The 24,704-nt window shown below is 38.3% G+C and overlaps 1 protein-coding gene across 6 annotated transcripts; it reads right to left on the reverse strand.

The window, feature by feature from the left end:
• Positions 1 to 489: 489 nt before the first annotated feature.
• slc12a8 (solute carrier family 12 member 8) lies at positions 490 to 23,350 on the reverse strand. 6 transcript variants are annotated; one of them, XM_053627295.1, is made up of 15 exons: positions 22,941 to 23,350; positions 22,770 to 22,820; positions 22,112 to 22,231; positions 21,036 to 21,182; positions 20,706 to 20,897; positions 20,399 to 20,630; positions 12,265 to 12,378; positions 11,332 to 11,419; positions 11,051 to 11,138; positions 9,849 to 9,995; positions 7,835 to 8,474; positions 7,655 to 7,746; positions 7,414 to 7,531; positions 1,719 to 1,779; positions 490 to 1,540 (listed from the first exon to the last, which is right to left on the reverse strand). In XM_053627295.1, the coding sequence occupies exons 3-15, from the start codon at positions 22,151 to 22,153 to the stop codon at positions 1,369 to 1,371; spliced, it is 2,133 nt and encodes a 710-aa protein (XP_053483270.1). In that variant the 5' UTR covers positions 22,154 to 22,231; positions 22,770 to 22,820; positions 22,941 to 23,350; the 3' UTR covers positions 490 to 1,368. The 6 variants fall into 6 exon arrangements, with proteins under 6 accessions (XP_053483270.1, XP_053483268.1, XP_053483269.1 ...); XM_053627293.1 differs by having other exon boundaries at positions 22,634 to 22,820; XM_053627294.1 differs by lacking the exon at positions 22,770 to 22,820.
• Between the last annotated feature and the right edge of the window lie 1,354 nt (positions 23,351 to 24,704).

Raw genomic sequence — 24,704 nt, forward strand, 5'->3', positions numbered from 1 at the left:
CAGGCTGCCGCGATACACCGAGTGAAAACGATACCGCGATACTGATCTTCACGATATCTCATTTATTCTCACTTATACAACTGAGCATATGAGGGTTAAGGGCAGCTAGGCAGTGTTTGGATTTGATCTCACGACCTTCCGGTCAGTAGACCTCATGCGACAATATTAATTTTTGGTATTTTGGAGATAATACACAGAATGTGATTCAGTAAGCAAAATATTACTTTTGCACACTTCAAATGACCAACATTATACTTTAGATAAACATGAAGAACAATCCTGCCAGCAGTAGTCTTCTTAACAAGGTCATTGTACTGCAGAAATAGGGTAGTCACAGTGTAGCCAAATAAGGCATTTGTTTGATTTCTCAATATGAGAATTTTCATTTTGTATGCTTCAGTGGTATAATTTCTATTTTGGTTATGAGGTTATTATAGGTTATGTTTGATTAGCATATATTTTTTTTAAATACCTCTCGGTAATTTAACATGCAGCCGAAGGCTCGGTAAGGTGGTGAATCAGCATGTGGAGATATTCATATACCAACACACCAGATTAGCAAGAAGCAAATGTCCATAATATATTTTTATCCTTACCTCCAATACTGTACAAGCACCGTTTCAAGAACCATTTAGATACACACAATAACATATAGTGTTGATATACTGTACTATGTTCTATTGCACTTCTTATAAATTGTCATTTCATATCTTTCTGATTTTTCCAGGAGAGAAAACAGAATTATGGTATACCGAAAGAAATACCATGCTTCGCAGCTTCAGGATCCCCAGTTTGATCCTTAGCTTGGATTACTGTCTCTGTAGTCTACACAAGTTCTATGTGGATTTCCTTCAGGTTCTCAGCTTTCCTTACACTTCTTAAAGGTACAGTAGGTGGATTGCCCTAGGTGTGAATAAGTGTGTGAATTTTCTTGTGCATGGCTTCCCAACCATGGTGTATTCCCAACTCATTCCCTGGATAGGTTCTGGATCCACCACAATCCCTACCAGGATAAAGCAAATTACTGAAGATAAATGAATGAAAAAAAGTTCAATTAAAAATTTTACTTCTGCTTGCAAATTGTAATACTTCTAGTCACAAGCATCATCCACATTTATACATCATCCATGTCAGACTCCTCTCACAGGCTTATAGTCATGAAAACATCCTATGTGCTTACACAGTTTTCATTCAAACTAGTAGTCATGAAGACAGTTCAGAGGAGAAGTGCCAATCAAAGATCAGCTTTTGACATTTATTTGTGTATAATGATTGTAAACTTATCCTGAATCAGCTCTCCTGTTCTATGAGGGTTTTTTTTTAAAACATTATATCAGGGCCATGCTGAGGTGAGGAGGAAGAGGCTGGTTAGTGGAGTTGAGGATGAACCATCTCTTCTGTGGTGGTGATGATGGATGAATGGTGGTAACGGTCTCGGAAGGCAAAGTCTGTATTTTCCTCTGTCAACTGTCTGGTTTCCATGTCAACTGCTGACAAAGACGGGGTCACTACAATCTGGTCTTGAAGCTCTTGTTTCGGCCTAAATGAGGAGAGTTACTGTTATTAGAGAATTAATTTGTTATAATGTCAAAAGTTTCCTCCATTCACATTTGCCAAATTTAGTACAGGATATCTCTTAAAAGCCTAGCCAAAGGACAAAAGTCATCAATCAAAAGAAGGCACTTTAAGAGCTAAGGAACAAAATGATCATCCTGTACCTGCCCAGGCTACTCAGAGAACTCTTTACCCAGTGGAAAAAGCTGAAACGTGCTGCTATACCTGTTAGCAAGGGAACAAAAATGCAAAATGTATATATTAAAAAGAACTAAAAGCAAAAGCATTAAGGAAACATTTGATCATCTTTGAAACAGTGCCTATAAATAAAGTTGATATGCTTGAACAAACCCACAAGGGAAATGGGCTTTTTTAAAAAAAAAAAAAAAAAAAAAAAAAAAAAAAAAATCATTTACTCAACAGAAATATTAATAAATGTGATGATCCTCTGTGGAAAAAGTAAGTACACCCTTGGCCTCAGAATCTAGTATTGCCACCTTTAGCAGAAATAACTTCTTGGAGGCGTTTTGCATAATTGTCCACCAGTCTCTGGCATCGGCATGCTGGAATTTTTGACCACTCTTCCATGCAATATTCTTTTGCAAGATTTTTGAGGGTTTTCTTGCATGTACTGCCCATTTCAAATCCCTCATGACATTTAAAAATGATTCAAATCTGGGTTTTCACTAGGCCATTCCATAATGCTCCATTTCTTCTTTTTGAGCCATTCCTTGGTGGATTTGCTAGTGTACTTAGGATCATTATCCCATTGAAAGGTCCATTTTCGGTTCAACTTTTGGACAGATGGCCTCACATTATCTTCACACACTCTTTGATATGATGCAGAATTCATAGTTGAATCAATGAATGCAAGCTGTCCAGTCCCTGAGGCAGCGAAACAACCCCAAACCATATGCTTTCCACAATCGTGCTTCACAGTTGGTATGAGGTGCTTCTCCTGAAAAGCTGTCTTTGGTCTGTGCCAAACATGTCTGCTGTTACTGTGGCCAAACCACTCTAAATCTTTGATTCGTCTGTCCCGAGCACGTTATGCCAAAAGGCCTGGTCTTTGCCTATATGCTCATTGGCAAACTGTAATCTTGTTCTAATTTTCTTATTTTAGACAGCAAAGGCTTTTTTCCTGGCACGCCTCCCATGCAGGTCAAATTTGTGCATTCTCTTTCCTTTCTGATTGTAGAAGCATGCACTTTAACACCAACAGTTGCAAGACCCACTAGCAGATCCTGTCATGAAATTTTGGGGTTCTTGGAGACTTCTTTTTGCATTAGTCGGTCTGCTCTTGGGCTGAATTTGCTGGGACGGCCAGTCCTGGACAAATTGGCAGTCGTTTGAAATCTGCGCCATTTGTAGATGATTTTCCTTATAGTGGAATGATGGGTTTCAAATAATTTGGAGAATTTTTAAATCCCTTGCCAGACTCATAGGCATCCACAACCTTTTTTTTCCACAAGGCCTTCTCAGAACTCTTTAGATCTTGGTATGATGACACCACACACCTCAGTAGCAAAGGGAACACCAGACACAAGATATTAGAGGGGCATCAATAAGACAGGTTCCTCCTGCACTCTCTAAGCAGGTTCTGATCACTGGCACCCAATCTTGAACACCTGATTCTAATTTTATGGATTTGAAGGTGTGATAAATGTAGGGGTGTACTTATTTTTTCTATGTGACTAATCTGTTTTTTTTGTTTTGTTAATTTAAAATGTGAAAATTACTACAAAATGTTAATTTTATATAATTTGATAGTGTAGCACCTTTATTAATAGACACTGTTTCAAAGACGATCAAATGTTTGCTTGTCCAAATATGCAAAAAATAATAAATAAATTAAAAACAAACAAAAAAACAACCACCATTTCCATGGGGTGTAGTTATTTTTTCAACATGCCTGTATGTACGAGTATGTGAGTGTAAGAATGAGTGTGTGCACATGTGTATACATGAGTGAGGTAAGTGTTTTTCACCACATGTGAAGAACTGGGGTTTTAACTGTTGTTTTTAGTTATCTTCAATCACACAGACATATGAACATACTCTCCAAAATAACTACAGATCAAATGCCACTCTCTACTTTTGCTTCATATATTTTTATAATGACACTGTTTTTAACCTTTGGACTTTGGTCTTTTGATCGCTCTATTTTTGGAAATAGCCTTCCAAAATATGGCAAAATTTGGCTGAGGGTTCTTTTTGTTTGTTTGTTTTTCTGAAATCATTGTGGTGTTATAACCGTGTGTCAGTACCAGAGGCTGATACGATTGCCATAATGCAGAAAGTGCAGCTGCCGCAAGAAACAGAACTCTACTGATTCTTGCCATTGTTACCAACTTGTAAGCAGTTTGTGTCTTGTGCTATTTTCATAATGAGGACATGTACCCAAAAATGTGTAATCACCAAGTGTCTTAATCTTTTTTGTATTGACTGTCCTAAAACATTTAGGTCAAATGTCAAAATGCCAAATAAAACAGGTACTATAAGTCCAGGTGTGTTACACTGTTGTACATTGCTGCAATGTTAAACAGCATAAATCTAATGTGCACTATAACATTAAGAGCTATGTCTTTGGTAATTTTGGTTCGATGGGCCTCTTGAAAATAAATTGATATTTTGTCTCTTTTGTAACAACCATTATGGTTGCTTATGTAATTACCTGGAACTTCAACGTGACTGCACAACAACCACAAACACCAATGTCAAATGTGATCGCTTAATGTTGTTTTAAAAAAAAAAAAATATTAATAAAATCTAAAATAAAAATATCTCCAACATACAAATTCAAAAACTACTTAGTCCATTTTAAAGTTCATTTCTTTGTTTAACTGTATTATTGTCAATTATTATTTTTATTATTATAGCAGTTGCAGAAAAACCTATCCTCTGGGTGCAGGGATGTATTATATTAGTATATGGGGCACAGTGGCTTAGTGGTTAGCGTGTTTGCCTTGCACCTCCAAGGTTGGAGTTAAATTCCCAGGTACTCCAGTTTCCTCCCCCAGTCCAAAGACAAACGTTGTAGGCATTTCCAAATTGTCTGTAGTCCATAGTGCGTGAATGTGTATGTGTGTGCCTTTGTGCCCTATATATCTCCAAAAGTATTGGAACAGAAAGGCCAATTCTATTGTTTTTGCTATACACTGAAGACATTTGGTTTATCAAAGCTGAATTTTAGAAGATAAATCAGAATTTCAGCTTTCATTTCCTGATATTTATATCTAGATGTGTTAAAAAAATAACTTTGAGCATTGTACTGTTTGTGGCAGACCACCCAATTTTTATATGAGCAAAGGTATTGGAACAGATAGCACTAATAACACTTAATATTTGGTTGCATATCCCTTGCTTGCAATAACGCCATCAAGCCTGTGACCCACTGACATTACCAAACTATTTCATTCTTCTTTTGTGTTGCTTTTCCAAGCTTGTACGGCAGATTCTTTAGGTTGTTGTTTGTTTTCAGAGGTTTCTCCTCTTCAGGAGGTGAAATTCATCAACTGGGTTAAGGTCTGGTGATTGACTTGGCCAGTCTAAAACCTTCCACTTTTCCCCCCATGATAAAGTCCTTTGTTGAGTTGGCAGTCATTGTCCTACTGCATGAGGAAGTTCCTTCCAATTAGATATACAGTGCTGTGAAAAAGTATTTGATTTCTTCTGTTTTTGTGTATATCTCTTGCTAAATTGTTCCAGAAATTAAAACAAAATCTAAGATAAAGCAAAGGCAACCGGAATAAACACAAAATAATAAATGATAATGTTATTTATCAAACCAAAAAAAAGTTATCCAATACCAATTGGGCCTGTGTGAAAATGTATTTGCCCCCATGGTTACTAATTCACCAAATATATAAACTAAATTAATAATGGGGTTCAGCTGGACTAGACGCAACTAGGCCTGATTACCACAAACCCTGTTCCATCAAATCAACACTTTTTCACCAGCATGAAGTTGGTTAAAAGTTCTTACCCAGTAATACACTATGCCAAAATTGAAAGAAATTCCAGAAATGATGAGGAAGAAGTTGATTGAAATACATCAGTCTGGGAAGGATTATAAAGCTATTTCAAAGGTTCTGGGACTCCAAAGAACCACAGTGAGAGCCATTATCTCCAAATGGAAATACTCGGCACAGTAGCAAACCTTCCCAGAAGTGGCCAAGATTACTCAAAGAGCACAGCAACTACACATCCAGGAAGTCACAAAAGAGCCAAGGACCACATCAAAAGGACTTACAGGCCTCTCTTGCATCAATAAAGGTCACTGTTCATGACTCTGCCATCAGAAAAACAATGGGCAAAAATGGCATCCATGGGAGAGTGGCAAGGTGAAAACTACTGCTAACCCAGAAGAACATTAAGCCTCATCTGAATTTTGCCAAGACACACCTTGACGATCCTCAAACCTTTTGGGAGAATGTTCTGTGGAATGATGAGTCAAAAGTGGAACTGTTTGTCAGACAGGGGTCCCGTTACATCTGGTATAAACCAAACACAGAATTCCACAAAAAGAACATCGTACCTATGGTCAAGCATGGTGGTGGAAGTGTGATGGTGTGAGGATGCTTTGCTGTTCAGGGCCTGGGTAACTTGCAATAATTAAGGGAAACATGAATTCTGCTCTCTACCAGAAAATCCTAAAGGAGAATATCCGGTCTTCAGTCTGTAAGTTGAAACTCAAGTGCAACTGGATTATGCAGCAAGACAACAATCCAAAGCGTAGGAGTAAGTCCTAGTCCAAGAAGTAAGTGGAAAAACTGATCTCCAGTTATAGGAAGTGTTTGGTTGCAGTTATTGCTGCTAAAGGTAGTACAACCAAATTTTTTGTTTAAGATTAAGTTTAACAAGTTTAAGAGGGCAATCAGTTTTTCACATGGGTGATTGGTGTTGGATAACTTTTTTGCTTCAATAAAATAAATAAATAAAAACGGTGTTGTGTGTTTACTCAGGTTGCCTTTATTTTATGTTGTATTCCATAAGAAAATCTAAAACTATTTAGTATGAGATATACACAAAAACAGAAAACATCAGCAAATACTTTTTCACAGCACTGTTTGTGTTTGTACTAAAAATATACAATTAGGTAAATCCTATGTACTATGCATGTACCATGCAGCATGATTTTAACTCTAATGTTCTGTTTGGCTGAAGTGACCTTTCCAGTTTTTACATTTAATTTTAAAATAATGCAAAACTACTTTTTGTGCTTCGCTCAATCGCATATTATCTTTTGAATTTCCTAATTTGAAATATACAAATAAATTTGTACAGTGGGGGTGAAAGCTGCCTATAAACACAACACTGTCTATGTAGGAGCTATTGTGTGGTCTGTATTGTTAAAAACATTTTGGCCCTGTGGTTTGGATTTAAAAAAAAAAAAAAAACCTGCACCACTGCAATGTGTAGTACAAAAAGAATGAAATAACGAGCCGATATAGATTTTGAAGTTATACAAATTGCAACATAATACAGACAGGCAACCTCTTACAACAGCATGGCATTGGAAAGAGATTATATATCACACAGTTGCCGAATTCAGCATCAAACTATTCCAAATATCCCACCCAACAGATGCACAACAGACTGCGTTTTGCCCAGGAAAAAATGCAATCAATCTCTACAGACAGTTATTCTATTTGTACCAGGGAGAAGCAAAAATATATACACTGGAATGTTTTCATTAAGGTGAAAATGCTAAATATTTACACTATTAATTAATTAATGTTAACTCCATGTTGGAAAATCATTTTGCTAATCTTTTTTTCCCCCATTTTTCAACAAGTGTGGCTCTTTATCCAATTCACATAATTATAGATAACTATAGAGAATTCGAAAGATAATTACCTGTTGGCAAACCTGGGCTTATGTTTCCTATGTAGAGATAAAGGAGGAGTGCAACACTAAAATTCACCAAGGCATACACCCACTGGATGACAAACATGATCAAAATGGAGCACAGTGCCTAGAGAATTAAACACATTGTCAATTAATTAATTTCTAATTCATGAAAACAGTTGTGTTCCTCATAGTTGGTGAAAAAAAAGATTTTACTAACTACTTTTCATGCTTGTACACTTGTACTTACACCAATTAAGGAAACCCAGTGATTGCAAAACTTGGCATAACATGAATTCGGGATTGGTCGGATATCTGATCCCTCCAGCTTTGCTTGTGTGTCTATAAAGAAAGATGCTTTGGTAAATGTAGTGCATGACCACTATGTAAACACTGTGTGCTGATTTGTGGACAGAGCATCATCACTCACCATTTGTGTCTGACATCTCCCCTGGGATCTGATGGAGTTCAATAGGACTTTGAGTAGGCAGAGACAGTTTCCTCTTCCCTCCTGGCTCAGACTCGATAAGCTCGGTCTGACTGCTGGTCTCATCATCTGGGCCAATGCTTTGTTCATGTGCCTTCTCATCCTTTTCCTTCTCTGATGAGCTGTTGCTGTTCAAGTCCAGCCCAAAACTACTGCTCAGTGTTTCTTTAGCAGGAACTTTTGCCTTCCTGCCCCAGACCTTGGCTACATGATTGGAAGCTTTGTCTTCCTCTGTACTGTCTGCACTAGGCAATGTAAATATCTGGTCCATATCTTTAGTGAACTCAAGTAGTGTGCCATTGCTGGGCTTGCTCAAAGCACCATTGCTGCCATAACATTGGTGACTGGTTGTTACTAATGACTTTCTAGGGCTGGGTTTTTCAATAAGAGGCTTTCTTTCCTTAACTTGGAGATTGTAGCTCATGGCCACGCTGAAATAGGAGTAGTCGATGATGCTGTAGGTCAGCATGAAGTTAATGGTAACAATAGGAGCCAGAACGTTGACCTGACCAATGAAGATGAAGGCCATGGAGATCAAGCTTGTTAGACAGATGGCTGCTACTGGAGTTTTATTGGGACCCGTCTGTTAGACATAAAGTGGTTGGAGAATTGACATGCAGTGCATACAATGATTGGTGCATATACTGATTTCAACTGATTAAAGACAACAAGGGAAAGAAATTGAAGAAACAGGGCACAGGAGTAGTTCCTATAGTAGTGTCGGTTTGTTTTTGTAGTATCAGTCTCAAAGACGAACTGGCTGTCTTGTTGCCATGTCTAACAACACCTCTAAGAACATCTGACCATCCTCATTATTAATGTGAGGCATTTAAACGCTAATAAAATAATCAAAACATTAAACATCACATTCCAAACTCTCTCTGTTTTCATTCTCTAAAACTCTGCATGTTGCATAATAACTGAGTAGAGGCATCCAACTATAACAACCCAGAGAAAGCATCTTCCCTGAACTCTGATACAAATGGTTGCACCTAAAGCCACACAATTTCCACCATCTCTCTCTCGCTCTCCCATACTCTGCGATTCAGGTTGAGTAACTACGATTGTCGGCATGCTTGTACTCCTGGTAGTGCATGGCAGGGAGCCAGGCCAACCTGGGCTGGTCCTGGCTTTACTTCCTGCATTTGTTCTAGGGCTTTGATTCGAGGCAAGATGTCTCAGGCCCTCTTTCAGTCCACACAGAAGACCCAGACGGAGTTAGGGCAAGGGAAAAGGGCGTGCAATATTTTTTCAGAAGCCACAATGTGCCATGCTGGCCCTTTGCAGTTGGTTTTTTTTTTTAAAGCACTCAATTGCTCTATAATTAGGGGCTCCTCCTTTTTGTGGGTACTATCTGTTCTGCCTTCCCAGACACACTCGAAGTGGCAGAAATTAAGCTTCAAGAGTAAATTCAGTACAGGTCATGAAATGAACAGAGAGAAATATTTTAAATAAAATTTTAAAAAAAAACCCAAGCAAACTTATGTAATTCCTATTGCATTGTCTAACAAAAAGCTAAATTTACTAAAGCATTTGCATGAAAAATAATTATAAAGATAAAGAATATTGTGTATTAACGCACTAATTACTGCACTAATCACGTCCTCCACTAATCAGGTCACAGAAACTGCATCAGGTTACAAAAGTTAATAAATAGACTAAAGGAAAGGCTGTGGGGGAGAATATAGTATATGTCCTCTATCATATTCATCATCAAAGGAATGTGACTGTCCATAAAACAACCTTTACAGAAACAGGATACAGTATGCATGAGCGGACACTCTAGTTCCTTTCCTTGTTATCCAGACTATGGTGTATATAGTATTATAGTTTTACAAAAAAATTAAATTCAGTTAAATTTATATAGCACTTTAAATGATGGACATTGTCACAAAGCAGTGTTATAGAGCTCTGGAGCTCTGAGCTCATATGTTTAACTGATTTATTTCATACACACCCCTTGTCCCAGGAAAGATAGAGCTGGGATTACTCTCTCTTGGGCGATGCACTGCAGGACCCTGGGTGCGCCATACAGGCCACCCATGCAAGAGGCCAGGGAGGAGACATAGAGGCCCAGCAGGAAAAGGAAACCCACCAAGGAGACCTGGAAGGAAAAATATTAAACACAGGGGAAGAGAGTGCATAGAACTATGCCCAGCCTAGCTATTCTCAGCAATAGGCAAAAAAGGTCAAAGCAGATTAAAATAAATAAATTTAAAAAAACTGAATCGTTGACTTGTGTACAAAAAATGTTTAAGTATGAGTGATGTGTGGTCAAATATTATATCCGTTACCACTTTACAGGCAGTTCTACTGTCTTAGTTCCTGATACATGAGAAGCTTGAGCAGGGTGTTCACCCCTGTGCAAATCCCCCCGCTGAGCAGCTGTGGGTCTGCCAGTGAGTGTGTGGCCTGTGAGGATCACACCCAAGCTTTTCCCAGCTATTAGTCTCGTACCATTTGCTCTCATGGCGTGTATAGCACATGCAGCATGAACTTAGGAAACCTTCTGAGTTACCCCTCTTACATGGTTATAACACATGACATGTTGTGTTTTTATGCAGGTTATTATAGAGTGCAATCTGTAAGTGTGTGCACCAAGGTAAACTGTTTTTCCCCTCCTCTTTATAGGAATCATTGTCTGATCGAACACTACAATCCACTACAGTGCTCTTCATCTATTCACCAGTTGTTCACACTTTTGTTAAGAGGCTTATAAATTGTCCATGTTTTTGATTGATGTATTGGTTCTTCATATGGAGAGAAAAGAATATGTTAAAATATAAAGTTTTTGCCTTTGCTAACTTTCTTGTCCATGTAATGTTCCCTTTTTATGTCCCTATAAAATTCCTTTGTGGTTCAAATAAAGGTACAGTGTGACACGGTACAGTGCTAAACTAGCAATAATGTGCTTATAAGTAAGCACTTGCTTACAGACTGCTCCTCTGCTTTACTCCTAAACTCAGCCATATCTAATAGATTTAAAGGCAGGCTAAGGCGAAAATTATTTAGTGCATGCACACTGACTGAGAGACACTGTTCTAGATTTCTTTATTTATCTGCATTAATTCTGTGAGTAGCTATGCTGTAATGCTGTGGAGTGACACCACAAGAAAGCCTAGACCTCTGAGATCAAGGTAGTAACATTAGTAATATTACCTTTTCTGCTATTAAGAAATCATAGCGCAGAGCATCTCTGGTACAGATGGCTCCCAGCAAGAATACAAAAACAAGGTACAGGAACCACCTGCAAAATCCAGCAATATCACAGTTCTACATTGATATACACTGAGTACTTAATAAATAAACACTGTAATGGTCTCTACATCTGTTTGACACAGGAATACCGTATACACTGTAATGTATTTAAGTGCCATAAGTAATAGAATTTGTAGTCAAAATCATATTGATAAGGGCTTTGTAAATGTTGAATCACATACGAGGTGAAGACAGCTGCCAGGGTCCCCACAGGAATGTTGTGCTCAGGCTTATGAAGATCTGAACTCATGTTGAACCCTGCCATCACACCTATACACAACACACACACAGAATTACTACACACAGAGAAAATGCAGGCCTGAGGGGGGAAAAAAAAGAAGAAAAAAAGAACTAGAAGTTCAATTGCTCATTTATACAGTACATGCCACATTTCAAAAATGGATTGCCTCTGAGAATTTAGAGAATTACTCAAAAGATTACTTTTTGATATTACGACATTTTCTGACCCATCTGAGCCTTCACCTTAAAACGTGAAGTTGGATTAACTTTTTTCTCCTTGATCACCACAGTTTTCTCGCAATCTATGCAAGTCAAAGAATTATTGGATTATAATCAGTAAGGAATAAAACACAACAGGATGTGCTGTTAAAGAAAATAATCAACAGTGGGGCGGTGTGATGTGGTCCGGCACAAAGCAAGCGTTACTGTTACCATCCCAAAGTCGATGATTCGGATATAACAGCAAATTCTGCACACTCTACAACAAAGCAATTTACCAGCGATGGTTTTTTTTTTTTTTTATTAGAGAATGACATTATGTATTTCTTAATCTGTTTATGTTGTGGAATGCCCACAAGACTATTTAGTTTCACAGTCCTTTCCCCACCAGCCTGGATTTGTTCTCTCTCATGACAGAGCTTGTCATGTTACAGAGAAACCTGACAGTCCTAAAGAATCTCCAGTGATGGGAAACTTACTGACTGTTTTAAAGCACTGACACCCGAGACTCCTTCCATAAATGACAAACATCTCCTTACAGAAAGCTTTATGAAGCTTTACTGTAATTATAAAACTTATAATAGGTGCTCACCAGGTTGGTATTTAATGATAACGTGCACAGTTTTTATTTATGTTAAATAAACAAAGATGATTACCTGTAGCAGCAGGAAAGAAAACTCCAAAGACGGTAAAAAAAGTTTCTCCAGCCGTGTAGTCAGGCAGAGTGTTCGTCCATAAAAGCTCTTCTGAATATCCAACAAATCCATGCTCTGAAAATACAAATCAGGCCAGAACAATGTCAACACTAAACAATTGTTACACATATATTCAATAATTACATCCTGAAACATTACAGAGTAAGTCATGGCAAAACACTTACGCTATTGTATAAAATATGCTTAACAATGGCGTTGATGTTTAAAAGGCATGCTCTCATGCGCTAAAACTCTTTACTGGAATACAGCCATTGGCTGGGAAAATTCTGTCTTATTTATATAATCTGAATAAAAACACTAAAAGCCTGCATTTGATTTCCCACATAGGCAGCTTACAGTAAGTGTTGTGTTTCTATGAAAATATCTTTGTGTAAGATGTGACAGGGTCTTTAATGGGAACATGACACCAATTAGATACTAAAAATAAATGTGCATTCCTTAGGACCTTATAAAACATATGGTAGATTTTTCATACTGTCATGTGAAACATGTATGATTTTGTCAGCATGGGCAGGGTTCTGAATGTGTGTGTATGTGTCTGACCACACCACATCAGGACTTTATGTAAGTGTCAGGGGGAGGACAGAGGCTCCCGCCAAGATGCGTGCAAAAGCAGTGTTCAAAAGGCCCTCACTGTGGACATGACTGGGTAAATGTTGGACTGAACTCTGGGTGTGTTCACAGGCTTTCCAAACAAGCCACAAACAGGCACTGGAAGAAAATTTGTATAAACTGCGGTTTGAGATATCAGTGTTGTGTTGAGCAGATGAGGCAACACTGGTGCAATATATTGCAGCACACAATAGATTACAGAGTTGACTATGAAGGCCCAGAAACATAATTCTTAAGGAAATCACTTGAACTCTGAAACATGAGAGAATTAATATAAGTAACAATGGAGACAGGACTCAAGACCTGGTGTTGCTGAATGGAACACAACTGTTGCCATGTGCTATAATTAAATAAATAAATAAATAAATAAATAAATAGATAAATAAATAAATAAAGTCCAGCTCTTTTTTTATGCTCCTATAGAATGTGAGAAACCTCACCTGTACAGACTATGCACACAGAGAGTGAGAGAAATTTGTAGCATTTGGCCATGAAAGAGCATGGACCATTTCCCTCTCGGTTATCTTACGATGGGAAAGAATGTGTTCTCTTGGATTAATGACATGTTTTTCAAAAAGGAAGTCACCACCCTTTCAGAAGCCCTGCCTGTTCCTAGCCTTCCAAGGCACAGCTCTTAGGAGAGAGCAAGAACCAGAGCAACAGAAAGAGAATAAAATCAAGATCAAGAAAGAAAGATTAAGACATATTTAATCACTTTTCCTGTGGCTGCAGTAATTCTGCAATATTTCAAATAATAAGTATGCATGCATGCATTTTTGGGTCCAGTTCTTCTACAATACAATCTGATTTTTATTTTATTATATTTTTTCTTCATTTAATTTCATTCTTCATTTCCCACTTCAATTGCTGGAGAACAATAGGAAATAGAGAACAAAATAGATGGAATAAGTGAAAATGGATAATCTAGCAATCTGTTTTGTTTTGTAACCAGAAAAAGATCTTAAGCCTTTTTTTTCCCTAAGTGGAGGTGCTAAAGAGTAAGCTCCTTTCTCCTACATCATTTATTGCAATGCATCATGCATGAATTTAAAATAAATAAATTAAATATATAAATTGTAATGCAATTTAGAAAACCATATCAATATGAAATAATATTTTTATATAGAGCATGTCATACATTGACCTATAAATGTATTTTATAATGTGTTCGTAATACATTCAGTTATGCTAATATATTACATTCATCCATCCATCCATTTTCTGTACCGCTTATCCTACACAGGGTCAAGGGGAGCCTGGAGCCCATCCCAGTGGACACAGGGCACAAGGCAGGGGACATTCTGGACAATGTGCCAACCCATCGCAAGGCACAATCCCACACACACACACACACACACACACACACACACACACAATGGAAATGCCCATCAGCCTACAACGCATGTCTTTGGACTGGGAGAGGAAACCGGAGTACCCAGAGGAAACCCCTGAAGCACATGGAGAACATGCTAACTCCACGCACACAGGGTGGAGGTGGGAATCAGACCCCCATCCCTGGAAGTATGAGGCAAACGTGCGAACCACTAAGCCACCATGCACCCCCCCAAAATATTACATTACATTCCTATATTGCTATAAATTATATAATTTAAATGCTGTTATTGCTATAAATACTGTTGAATATGAATATTTATATTGTGCACACCTAATATGAAAATGTATGTATTTTCGAAATCCTAGTGTTACAATATGCTTTTTCAGTTTATCATTCAGGGTGCACATACACATGCCTAGCAAATGTTATTATAAATTAATGTGCTCAATAATGAATAACATTACTGGCAATTAGGATTATATTGTTTGTAATTCCAACTGTGCAAATTGGAGATGCAGTTTCCTTGAAATGGCCATATATTGAATATATTTTTGCTGCTAAAGGCATATTAAACTCTAGCAAGTCGTCACTTTGTTAAATCACACACTGTAAATAATCTTACTGACAGGGATCAAGTAGGATAACAGTACATCCTGGTGGCCATGACATTCAGAGTATGGATACTCACACACGCACACAAACTGAAACAACAGACTCCAGCCACACACACACACACACACACACACACACACACACACACAAATGATAACAGCTGTGAGTGAAACCTTCCCTGTAATATTTTTAAGTCAGCCTGCATACAACTATTTTTAGTCTGAGCCCTTCTCCTCAGAAGTTGTGGACCAGGAAGTGATTTGGGGGCTTTCAAGCAAATAGCTCAGATCTCCTTCCTGCCTGTTCTTTTGTCCCAGGCCAAATATGTGGGTGAGCCCGGTTAACACCCTAAACCCAAAACCATGAGCGCATACACGTTTCCTGTCCAAACCGGGGCGTTGCAATAGTCATGCATGTTCCATTGCAGAAGCACATTCTGGATACCGAAGAAGAGAATCACAAATAAAATACAACCAAAACATAACTCTTGCCAAAACTGAATACATCACTGAAACTGAAGAGTAATGGTTATGAGTCATAAAATGTGTTAATGTACCCAATATCACAAAAAAAACCTTGTTCTAAGTCAATATCTTGCACTGGAGTTAATAACAAGCTCAACTCAGAGTACTGATTCCGTTTTTAATTTAGTTTCTGATTTAAGATTCAATTTGATAAGGTGGTAAATACAAAATAGAAGTCTTAGGAAATAAAAAAAAAAAGCAAAATTAATAAAATGTTAAAATTCCCTTTTAATTAAATGGGCCAAAATATAAGACAGGATAACTTTTGTCCTCACAATGGCCTCTAGAGTATGTGTGCTCAATACAACTGAATGAAATCGAGAGAGAAATCTCAGGAGAACACCATTCATAACATCACATCTTTTCTGGCCATAAAATTATTATTCAACATAATTGTGACTAAGTTGATCAGTACAGTTAGCAGTGGAATGAAGAGACTTGTTTAGGTCACAGACTGTTTCACAGACTAAACACTAATTTCTATGGTTTTAGGGTGACTCAGTGAGAGACCTGATGTCTTTATAACAAGGTCAGTAGAAGCTGCTTAGTCTTTGGCGTGTCTGTGTTGGCCTTGACTGTCTGATTAAAACGGTTATCGAATTGTAAACACACATGCGTGGCAGTTCCCTTTTCCTGACACTGGCAGGTAGGCCGCCCATGTGGTGCCCGGCGTGGGCCACAGAACAAACTGGCACACCGCCAGCAGTGAGATCACTCCGCTACCATTCAGCCTAATTGGAAAAACCTGTACAAACGAGGAAAATTGTATTCCCCATACCAACTAAAAGTATATCCTGGTCTCAGGCCCAGCTGCTAAAGGAGTTAACCAGAAGAATGGGACACATGCAAGTAGGCAAGAGCAGCAACAGTAGCCACGGACAGCATGTCTCAAATTCACTAGATTTCAGCACTGCTTTAAATCCAATTTCCGTGTTTTTTTTTTCTCCTCCTGCTCAACTTTCACTGCAGCTCAACCCACAGAGAGAGAGAGAGAGAGAGAGAGAGAGAGAGAGAAAGAGAGAGAGAGAGAGAGAGAGAATCATATTTATGGACGTCTTTTCACTATTCTGGACAGGAAGTTAGTAATCAAGAGAACAGGAAGAGCTGGGATGGACTTCCTGAAGAGCCAATGTGAAAGTACATACTGGCCCCATCTTTTAAGGCTCAGGCCCTTCCTGCACACAAGACTTCTGAGTAAACATCACACAGGACACATAGTGCCCTTTCAAGTCAATTTAATTGTCGGAGCCCTGTCCTTAGCGTTATTAATTTTAGAACATTTTTCAAATAGCTTTTAGATGACAATTTCAAACAGGCTTAAAATAGTCTTAAGAGGCTTTCCACCTACATTCCATTTACACTTATCTAGAGGTATCAAATGTAAAGGAAAGGTAACAAAATAATCAGTCCGTACAGGATTTTTTTGTGATTGTTGTGGCCAAAAATGCTTGGTTTTGCTGTGGGTTTTTTTTTTTTTTTAATTTGTGTTTTTTAATTTTGTTTGTGCTTTTTTGCAGCAAACTACTTGAATTGGTGAAAATGTAATTGCACAAAATTGTTTGGACAGTCTATCCCAGTGATGCTTGTTGGTAAATGAGACCTTTTGGATAAAAGCACTATACAAGTGCAGACCATTTACCATTTACCTCTCTTTTGTTTGAATTCAAGCTAAAAGATATCCAAATATTGTGTAATTACAGAGATCTGCTCATCCAGGTTTCAATCTAAGCCCTCCCAGTTAATGCCTGCAAAGCAGCGATGGTTATGTCCTAATGCAATTTCCAAATACAGTGTCTTATGTTGCTCATTATCCAAAAACTGAAATATAACATTGGTCAATAAAGCATCCTACTTAAATGCTGGGAGATCATGGCAAGTTGCCTTATCACTGGGATTTAATGGAATGTAAACACAGACAGTACGGAACATTCGAAGGGTAATAGGGAAAGGCACAGAGGGTGAGCATTTCAAAATCTTGATTGCAGGCTATCCTGTGCACTTTGATGTCATAGCATCAATGCCATAAAATACTTTCCCTTAATGCTCCGTCCTGCCTGAAGATGTTCAAGTTAGCAAAGCCAACTTCTGAATCCAATACCGACATACAGACAGGTGACACGTCAAAGGAACAATCTGGTGGCCCTGTTATGCTATTGGGGCATTTTGCTGCCATGCTTTGTGTCCACTTGTCCCCTTAGAGGAAAGTGGCACTGCAAATCAGTACAAAGTTATTCTGACTGATTGTCTTCATCATACAATGAAACATTTCTATCCTGATGGAAGTTGACCCCGCCCCCATTCCACAGGGCTCACTGAATGATTTGATGAGGAAGAAAATTATGTACATTTGATGGTATAGCCTTCACACTCGCTGATCTCAATCCAATTCTACATCTATGGGAGATTTTGGACCAACATGTTTTGGAATATCTTTTGGAAGAACAGGGGTATTACCAAATTTTAGAAGGAAAATGCAATATTGAAATGAGATTATTTTATTTATTTATTTATTTATTTACAAATGACTATATTTAAACTGAGATACTGTTTGTTCGTTTATTTTAAGGAAGAGGCTGTACTGCACTGTGTTTAAAACGTTGACGGACTAAGTCACAGGTGAAGCAGGTGTTTATAAAAGACAAAACACTCAGGTCTGTTAACTCCAAGTCAATAAAATAGGAAAAGGAGAAAGACTCAGATTAAAACCTGCAGAGCACTCTGGGTCAGATGGGAGGGCACATCCAAAAGATGCACTTGGCAAGAACATGTTTTTGATTTCACCAATTGAGAATGCAGAAAATGTTCCTTCAAATGAATGATCCAGTGGGGGAAAGAAATTTACACAATTTTCATTTAGCACAAATTTAGTCGATCAGGCAATAGGTTTTGCACTGAAGCTGTGAGATTATTCATTTACTATTTCTGAGATTATTAATTTAAATCAGAGGCTGTACTGCCCTATGTTTAAAACATTCAAGAACCAAGTCAGAGGTGAAGTGGTTGTACATGAAAGACAAAACAGTTGGGTTTGTTAGAGGTCTCATTTAAGAGACATAAACTATAACATCACAAAGAGAAATAGTGCAAAAAGAAAAAGTTTGTGATTTAACGCCATGGTAGCGACCATGGCTATTTTCATGGTGAGTAACAGCTTAAAATATAGCTAAATGTGAAGAAATTACAAAAGCTTATCTTAGCTAAAAATTCTAAAACTAAATTTGGCCTAACTTCATTAAAAATCTTTTCATATTAATCAACCAAATAAAAAAAAAAGAAAAAATTGTCCAAGCGGAGTTGAAAACATCACAGTCCATTAAAATATGCCTCAGAGAGCAAGGAGAAAAAGAGACAGGATCAAACAGATTGAAAACTGCAGAGCACTCTGGGCAATAATAATAATAATAATAATAATAATAATAAATAGCAGCAGCAGAAAAATCCAAATGTAGCTAACATGTAACAGAAGTCTTTTATAGTGTATATACATAGTTTCTTAGCCTAGGATAGCCTCCTCAGTGTCTTTGCTGCAAATTCCAACAGCCCCATCTCCTCACAAATGACTGCTACTGAATTGTGCTTAAGCTAAAAGTTATTCCTGTGGCTTATAATCGCTACCCCCAAAATATAACCACTAGGTTTTGTTCATTTGTGTATGCATAATATATACATCACAGTAAGTTGTACTGTGTCAAACTATATCAGCAATATGAATAACATTATTAAATAATTGAATGCAGTTGAGTATAAGTGTGCATGTATGCATGGTTGAGGTAGATGTCTCTTTTTTTGTTAGTTTCATAAGCCCCATAGTGCAAAATTAAAAACGTACTTGCCAGACACATTAAGATTTTTTTTTCCACTAAACCATATCTTTAAAAAATACATCAAAAATACAGAAAACTAGAGTGCTTCAATACAGAGTTCACTGTACTAAAAGAGAAATTATTTTTAGAAATATCTTCCAAGGAGAGCAGGTTATAATTTTAAAATTTTACATACTGAGTAGAACTGTCACAGAAGTCTGTAAGTAACCTCTGCTTTCTGTTTGAAGTGCAAGACTAGTTTGCACTTTAGGTGAATCCCCCAGGTTTATGTTAACACATTAATGCTTACATCCGGGAAACTATTTAACAACTGAAAATAAATTTTTAATTATCTGGAGAACTTTACAGTTATCCCCTACTATGGTATATCAGGTCATTTATTACTTAGAATTTCAGCGATTTCTATTTTCATATTTTATGTTTTGGTTATGACTCTGATTAATGTATCGTCATTTCTCAGCCTCATGATGGCCTACTTTACTTCACTGATTACTGTTTAGACTGTTCAGGAAGAACAACAGCAGACATCTTCTGTACATTCCATCAATAATGAAATCTAGATCCTTCGTGCATGAGCAAATGATACAGTCGCTAACAGGACTCCAACTATGACAGCGCTAACAAATTAAAGCTCCAACATTCTGCCCATTGAGTTCATGATATTGTTGATTTCAAATCCAGTGTAAGTGAAAGTATGTAATGAACTTTCAAGCAGCGCCATACTGACATCTATTGAACAACTGGGTGAAGGACAACAGAGTTCAGAGAATTTAAAACTAAAAAGGGAAAATTAAAAAAAAAAAAAAAAAAAAAATTACTTAAAAAAGGAGGATGGAGTGGAAAAAGTTTATGATTTTCCTACTGATGCATTTAAAAGCACAGCAGTCTGCTCTTCTCTACATTATATTATTATTGCTCAAGCTATTAGGTTCTGGCTTTTGATCAAATTAAATTATGCTATCAAAATCTATACAAAATCAATTTTACAGTTACACCATTTATAAATAGATGGTACTTAACAACTGGCCATGGAGATCAGAGTTAATTCATATGAAGGTACCACATTCCTATTAAGTCAGTATTTTGATACATGTCAATGCAAACATCTCACAATTAACCACGTGACTGCAGTGCTTTGTTATGCCTTTACTATACTACTTACATACCAGGTTCCAAATGGCTGAAGGTTCCAATGATAAAATCCAGAGTAGATACAGCAAGGATGGCCAACAGTACAAGCTGCAGCCGAACAATCCACTTTACTCCAGCCAGGTTAATCCCAACCAGGGCCAGGAGGACAGCTACAGAGATCCCCCGGACAGCCCACACACTCTCCACAGTCAGCACCTCGGCTATGGACTCTGCAAAGCCTGTGATGTACATGGCTCCTGCCACACACTGAGAAAATTATCACCATGTGTTAAAAGCACTGCTACCTTTGCACCAAGACGTGTACCACCAAAATCTTCTCACCTGCCCAAACACATAGAGGAGTCCTACAGTGCCTCCGACTCTTCCTCCGAGAACCATGGAGATCATGGAATATACGCCCCCATTTCCCACAGTACACCGCTCACACACCCCCATACCTGACATAACTGTCACTAGAGCAACCAGCACGACCAGTGACACCAGGAGCAAGCCCAGCAACACCCCAGTGTTACCCTGAAACAAAGCTTTAGATTAGTTTGTTTTTTCCACAATAAAAGATAGTCTTGGTTTGATCCCTAAATATGCTTCTGTTTTGTCCATATTCGGTTTGATCCTCTTGATTAATTTTCGAAGCATCAAAATGTCACTCACTACAAGCCATCCTGTGCGGAGAAAAAGCACTACTCCAAAAATGTTGATCATGCATGTAGTGAAGACACCATCCCAGGTGCCAAACAGGACAGGCTCCCACACAAACAACTTCACCTTCCACCATGGCTGAGCATTCATCTGAGAGCCCTGCAAAGGAATATACGTAAAGCCATTCATTGTCAGAGATAAAGGGACCAAACTGTACTTTTCCTTGTTGCTGGGGTGATATCATCAAGAGTATATCTTTTGTACCATTCACCTGGAAACATGGATATAGTGTATCTTTAATTTCAGTAATAACTTACCAGGTAAAAGTACAAAAGATGTATCCTCGATAGTACCGGCCCAGTGACAAGGAAAAGTACAGTTTGGTACCATTATTTCTGAGAGTTAGGGACATATGATATATCTCCAAAGAATAACAAGGATTTATTACCTGTCAGTTTTAGACAGCGCTAGGCTTCTTCTTTTCTTTTTTAAAGAAACATTGCTAAATGTTCTGGCTGTCCAAACAGCTGAGTCACTGGCTGTCTTCGAACAAAGATTAACGACCTCTTCACCAAACACCTGATTTAGCATTAGCATACATTTATTAAAAATCCATTAACTTGTGTTTTCTTTTCCTGCTGTAAGTAACTTAGACGTTCCCTCTAACAGGGGTTTATGCTATTCTTTAGGGTACACCCTGACCTACTGAACTAGCAAGATATCAGGATAATCCATCCATCCATTTTCTATATCGCTTACACTACATGGTTACAGAGAACCTGGAGCCTATACCAAGGAGCATAGGGCACAAGGCGAGGTACACCCTGGACAGGGTGCCAATCCATCACCAGGCACACTCACATATACATTCACACACCCATTCATACATTACAGACACTCTGGATATGACAATCAGCCTACCATGCATGTCTTTGGACCGGGGGAGGGAATCCTCGTAGCACGGGGAGAACAAGCAAACTCCACACACACAGGGCCGTGGCGGGAATCGAACCCCCAACCCCGGAGGTGTGAGGTGTCTCCTAAATGCTTTAAATGTAAATTAAAATAACATGAAGCAAAAACTCTACCTGGGCATTTTCATGAAATAACTCTTGAACGTGTGAGCTCATGTTGCCTCCCGTCTCAACAGTGTAGCATTTTCCTCATGAGAAGCTCAGAAATATCATTAGGCCTGGCCACTTCAGCACCTGTAAACACACAGACGCGGGGGAGAATGTCTCTCAGTGCAACTGCTGAAAGTCAACTCAAGACCGAAAACAGCAGAGAATTACAGCTAGACTATCATCAGTCGGTTTTGGGGAAATAGTCACATGACTGCACGCAAGCGTCGGTCACTGATAATAAGTAAAGCATTTAAGCTATTAATTAACAACCTGAGAATAATATTCTACATCGCCACATCAAGTCTTGTTGATAGCTATTACAGATCCTATGTGAAAGGAAACCTGTTTTCTCCACGGCAGTGGTTTCCTTAAACGTTAAAATGACTACATTAAGCGAATAAAACTTCTCAGCAAAACGATAATACTTTTCAAGTTCAAAATTTACTGGAAGCTTGACCTAGGTAAATGCCAGATACTATACCTTACCTGCTGGTCCCGGATGCAACAGGTGTGTAAGTGTGTACGTATGTATCGTAGGCGTGCGTGTATGTGTGTGCGCGCGCGTGCGCGCAGGTTCACGTCAGAAATACCTGAAGAGGAAAAGTTTTCTCGAAGCAGTTACCTGAACCTCATAACATTTTGTTTTTTTCCTTCTTCTTCGTTCCACCAGTCCCTATAATGAGAGTTCATTTCTCTAGTTTCATGTAATACACAATAACCTCAGAACTTACATAAACACGCTAAACAGCCCGCCCTTCATGAAATGTAAATAATTTGTTGGCTATTTACTTACACGTCCACATTTTCAAGCCGTTCATCCACACCTCAGGCTATACATTCATCGTCCATTAGGTATTACCCGAAATATCCCAAACATACTAAATACATACTAGCCTCTACTAACAGCGTCTGGAATGGCCTTCACTCCTAAAATATCTTAATGCTACGTGTGCAATAGTGGCACGTCATTAAACAAACGTTGGAGCCGGGCAAAGCTAAAGGTGTGCTCACAAGCACAGCATGAAACACCTGAACACTCTTCCACTTAGAAGCTGTGACCAGCCTTTATATTTCAACAAAGATGATCAACTAGGACTGTGAATATTCCAAACTATTCCTGCTGAAAAAACAATAGAAACCATCACATAAATTCTAATGGTTTCCACTACAAACTGTCAGCTAATCATTAAAATCATTACCATTATTGGTCCTTAATGGTATCCACTAGACATAATCACATGTCAATGCCAATAACAGAAGGCAATAAATTACCAGTAGAGACCCACAGGCACCATTACAGTTTCCATTAAAACCAATACAATTTCCATTATAAGCATTACAAATTCTATGAGGATTTCTATTGTTTGTTCGTTTTCAAAAGGGATGTACTATGAATGATCAACTGGCTATCCAGTCAACTAATGCTGCCTCTAATTTGTACATTTCCCCCAAATATACATTTGCCAAGCAATCAAGAGCACTGAATATCCACAACAGGTGTGTTAAGGGAGTTAAGACAGCAAAATTGTGGACCATCTGGGGGTCACTGAGGGGGTCATATTGAAGTTGGCACCCCATCTAAAAAGAAACTGAATAAAACATATGCTATTTGTTTGTGAGAATATTGCACTTTGAAATCTTATAGTGGTTATATGTCAATGTAAGATCAACATCACAGCATGTTAAACTCTTTTCAACTAATACTGTGTATGGCCTCCTTTTTTCTCTCAAAACAGCCTCAGTTCTTTGTGGCATGGATTCCATAAGATGTTGGAAACTTTCCTTTGAGATTCTGGTCCATGTTGACATGATTGCATCACACAATTCCTGTAAATCAGGTGCACTTTAATGCTATGAATCTCCCATTCTACCACATCCCAAAAGGTGTACTGGATTCAGATATGGTGACTGGGAAGACCACTGAAGGACATTGAACTCATTGTGATGTTCATGAAACCAGTTTGAGATGAGTTGTGCTTTGTGACAAAATGCATTATCATGCTGGAAGTAACCATTAGAAGATGGTAAACTGTGGCCATAAAGGGATGCACATGGTCAGCAACAATACTCAAATAGGCTGTAGCATTCAAGCGATGATTGATTGGTATTAACAGGCCCAAAGTGTGCCAAGAAATCATTCCCCACACCATTACACCACCTCCACTAACCTGGACTGTTCACAGGCAGGCTGGGTCCATGGATTCATGCTTTTGGGGCAAAATTCCTACCCTACCATCAGCAGTCCCAGCAGAAATCAAAATTCATCAGACCAGGCTATGTTTTTCCAGTCTTCACCTGTCCAGTTTTGGTGACCCTGTACCCACTGCAGCCTCAGCTTTCTGTTCTTGGCTGACAAAAGTGGAACCCAATGTGATCTTCTGTTGTTGTAGCCCATATGCCTCAAGGTTCGATGTGTTGTGCATTCTGAGATGCTTTTCTCCTCACCACAATTGTACAGAGTGGGTGTCTGAGTTACTGTAGCCTTTCTGTCAGCTTGAACCAATCTGACCATTCTCTGTTGACCTCTCCAATCAACAAGGTGTTTCCAGCCGCAGAA

The sequence above is a fragment of the Ictalurus furcatus genome, chromosome 6 (genome assembly GCF_023375685.1).
Source record: "Ictalurus furcatus strain D&B chromosome 6, Billie_1.0, whole genome shotgun sequence".
NCBI classification, from domain to species: Eukaryota; Metazoa; Chordata; class Actinopteri; order Siluriformes; family Ictaluridae; genus Ictalurus; species Ictalurus furcatus.

Coding starts and splice junctions, on each gene's coding strand:
- slc12a8 (XM_053627294.1), bottom strand. CDS start 22,153: ATGAGCTCACACGTTCAAGAGTTATTTCATGAAAATGCCCAG. Junction 7,532..7,654: donor ACTGGGTTTCCTTAATTGGT/GTAAGTACAAGT, acceptor TTAATTCTCTAG/GCACTGTGCTCCATTTTGAT. Junction 1,541..1,718: donor TCTCTGAGTAGCCTGGGCAG/GTACAGGATGAT, acceptor CTCCTCATTTAG/GCCGAAACAAGAGCTTCAAG.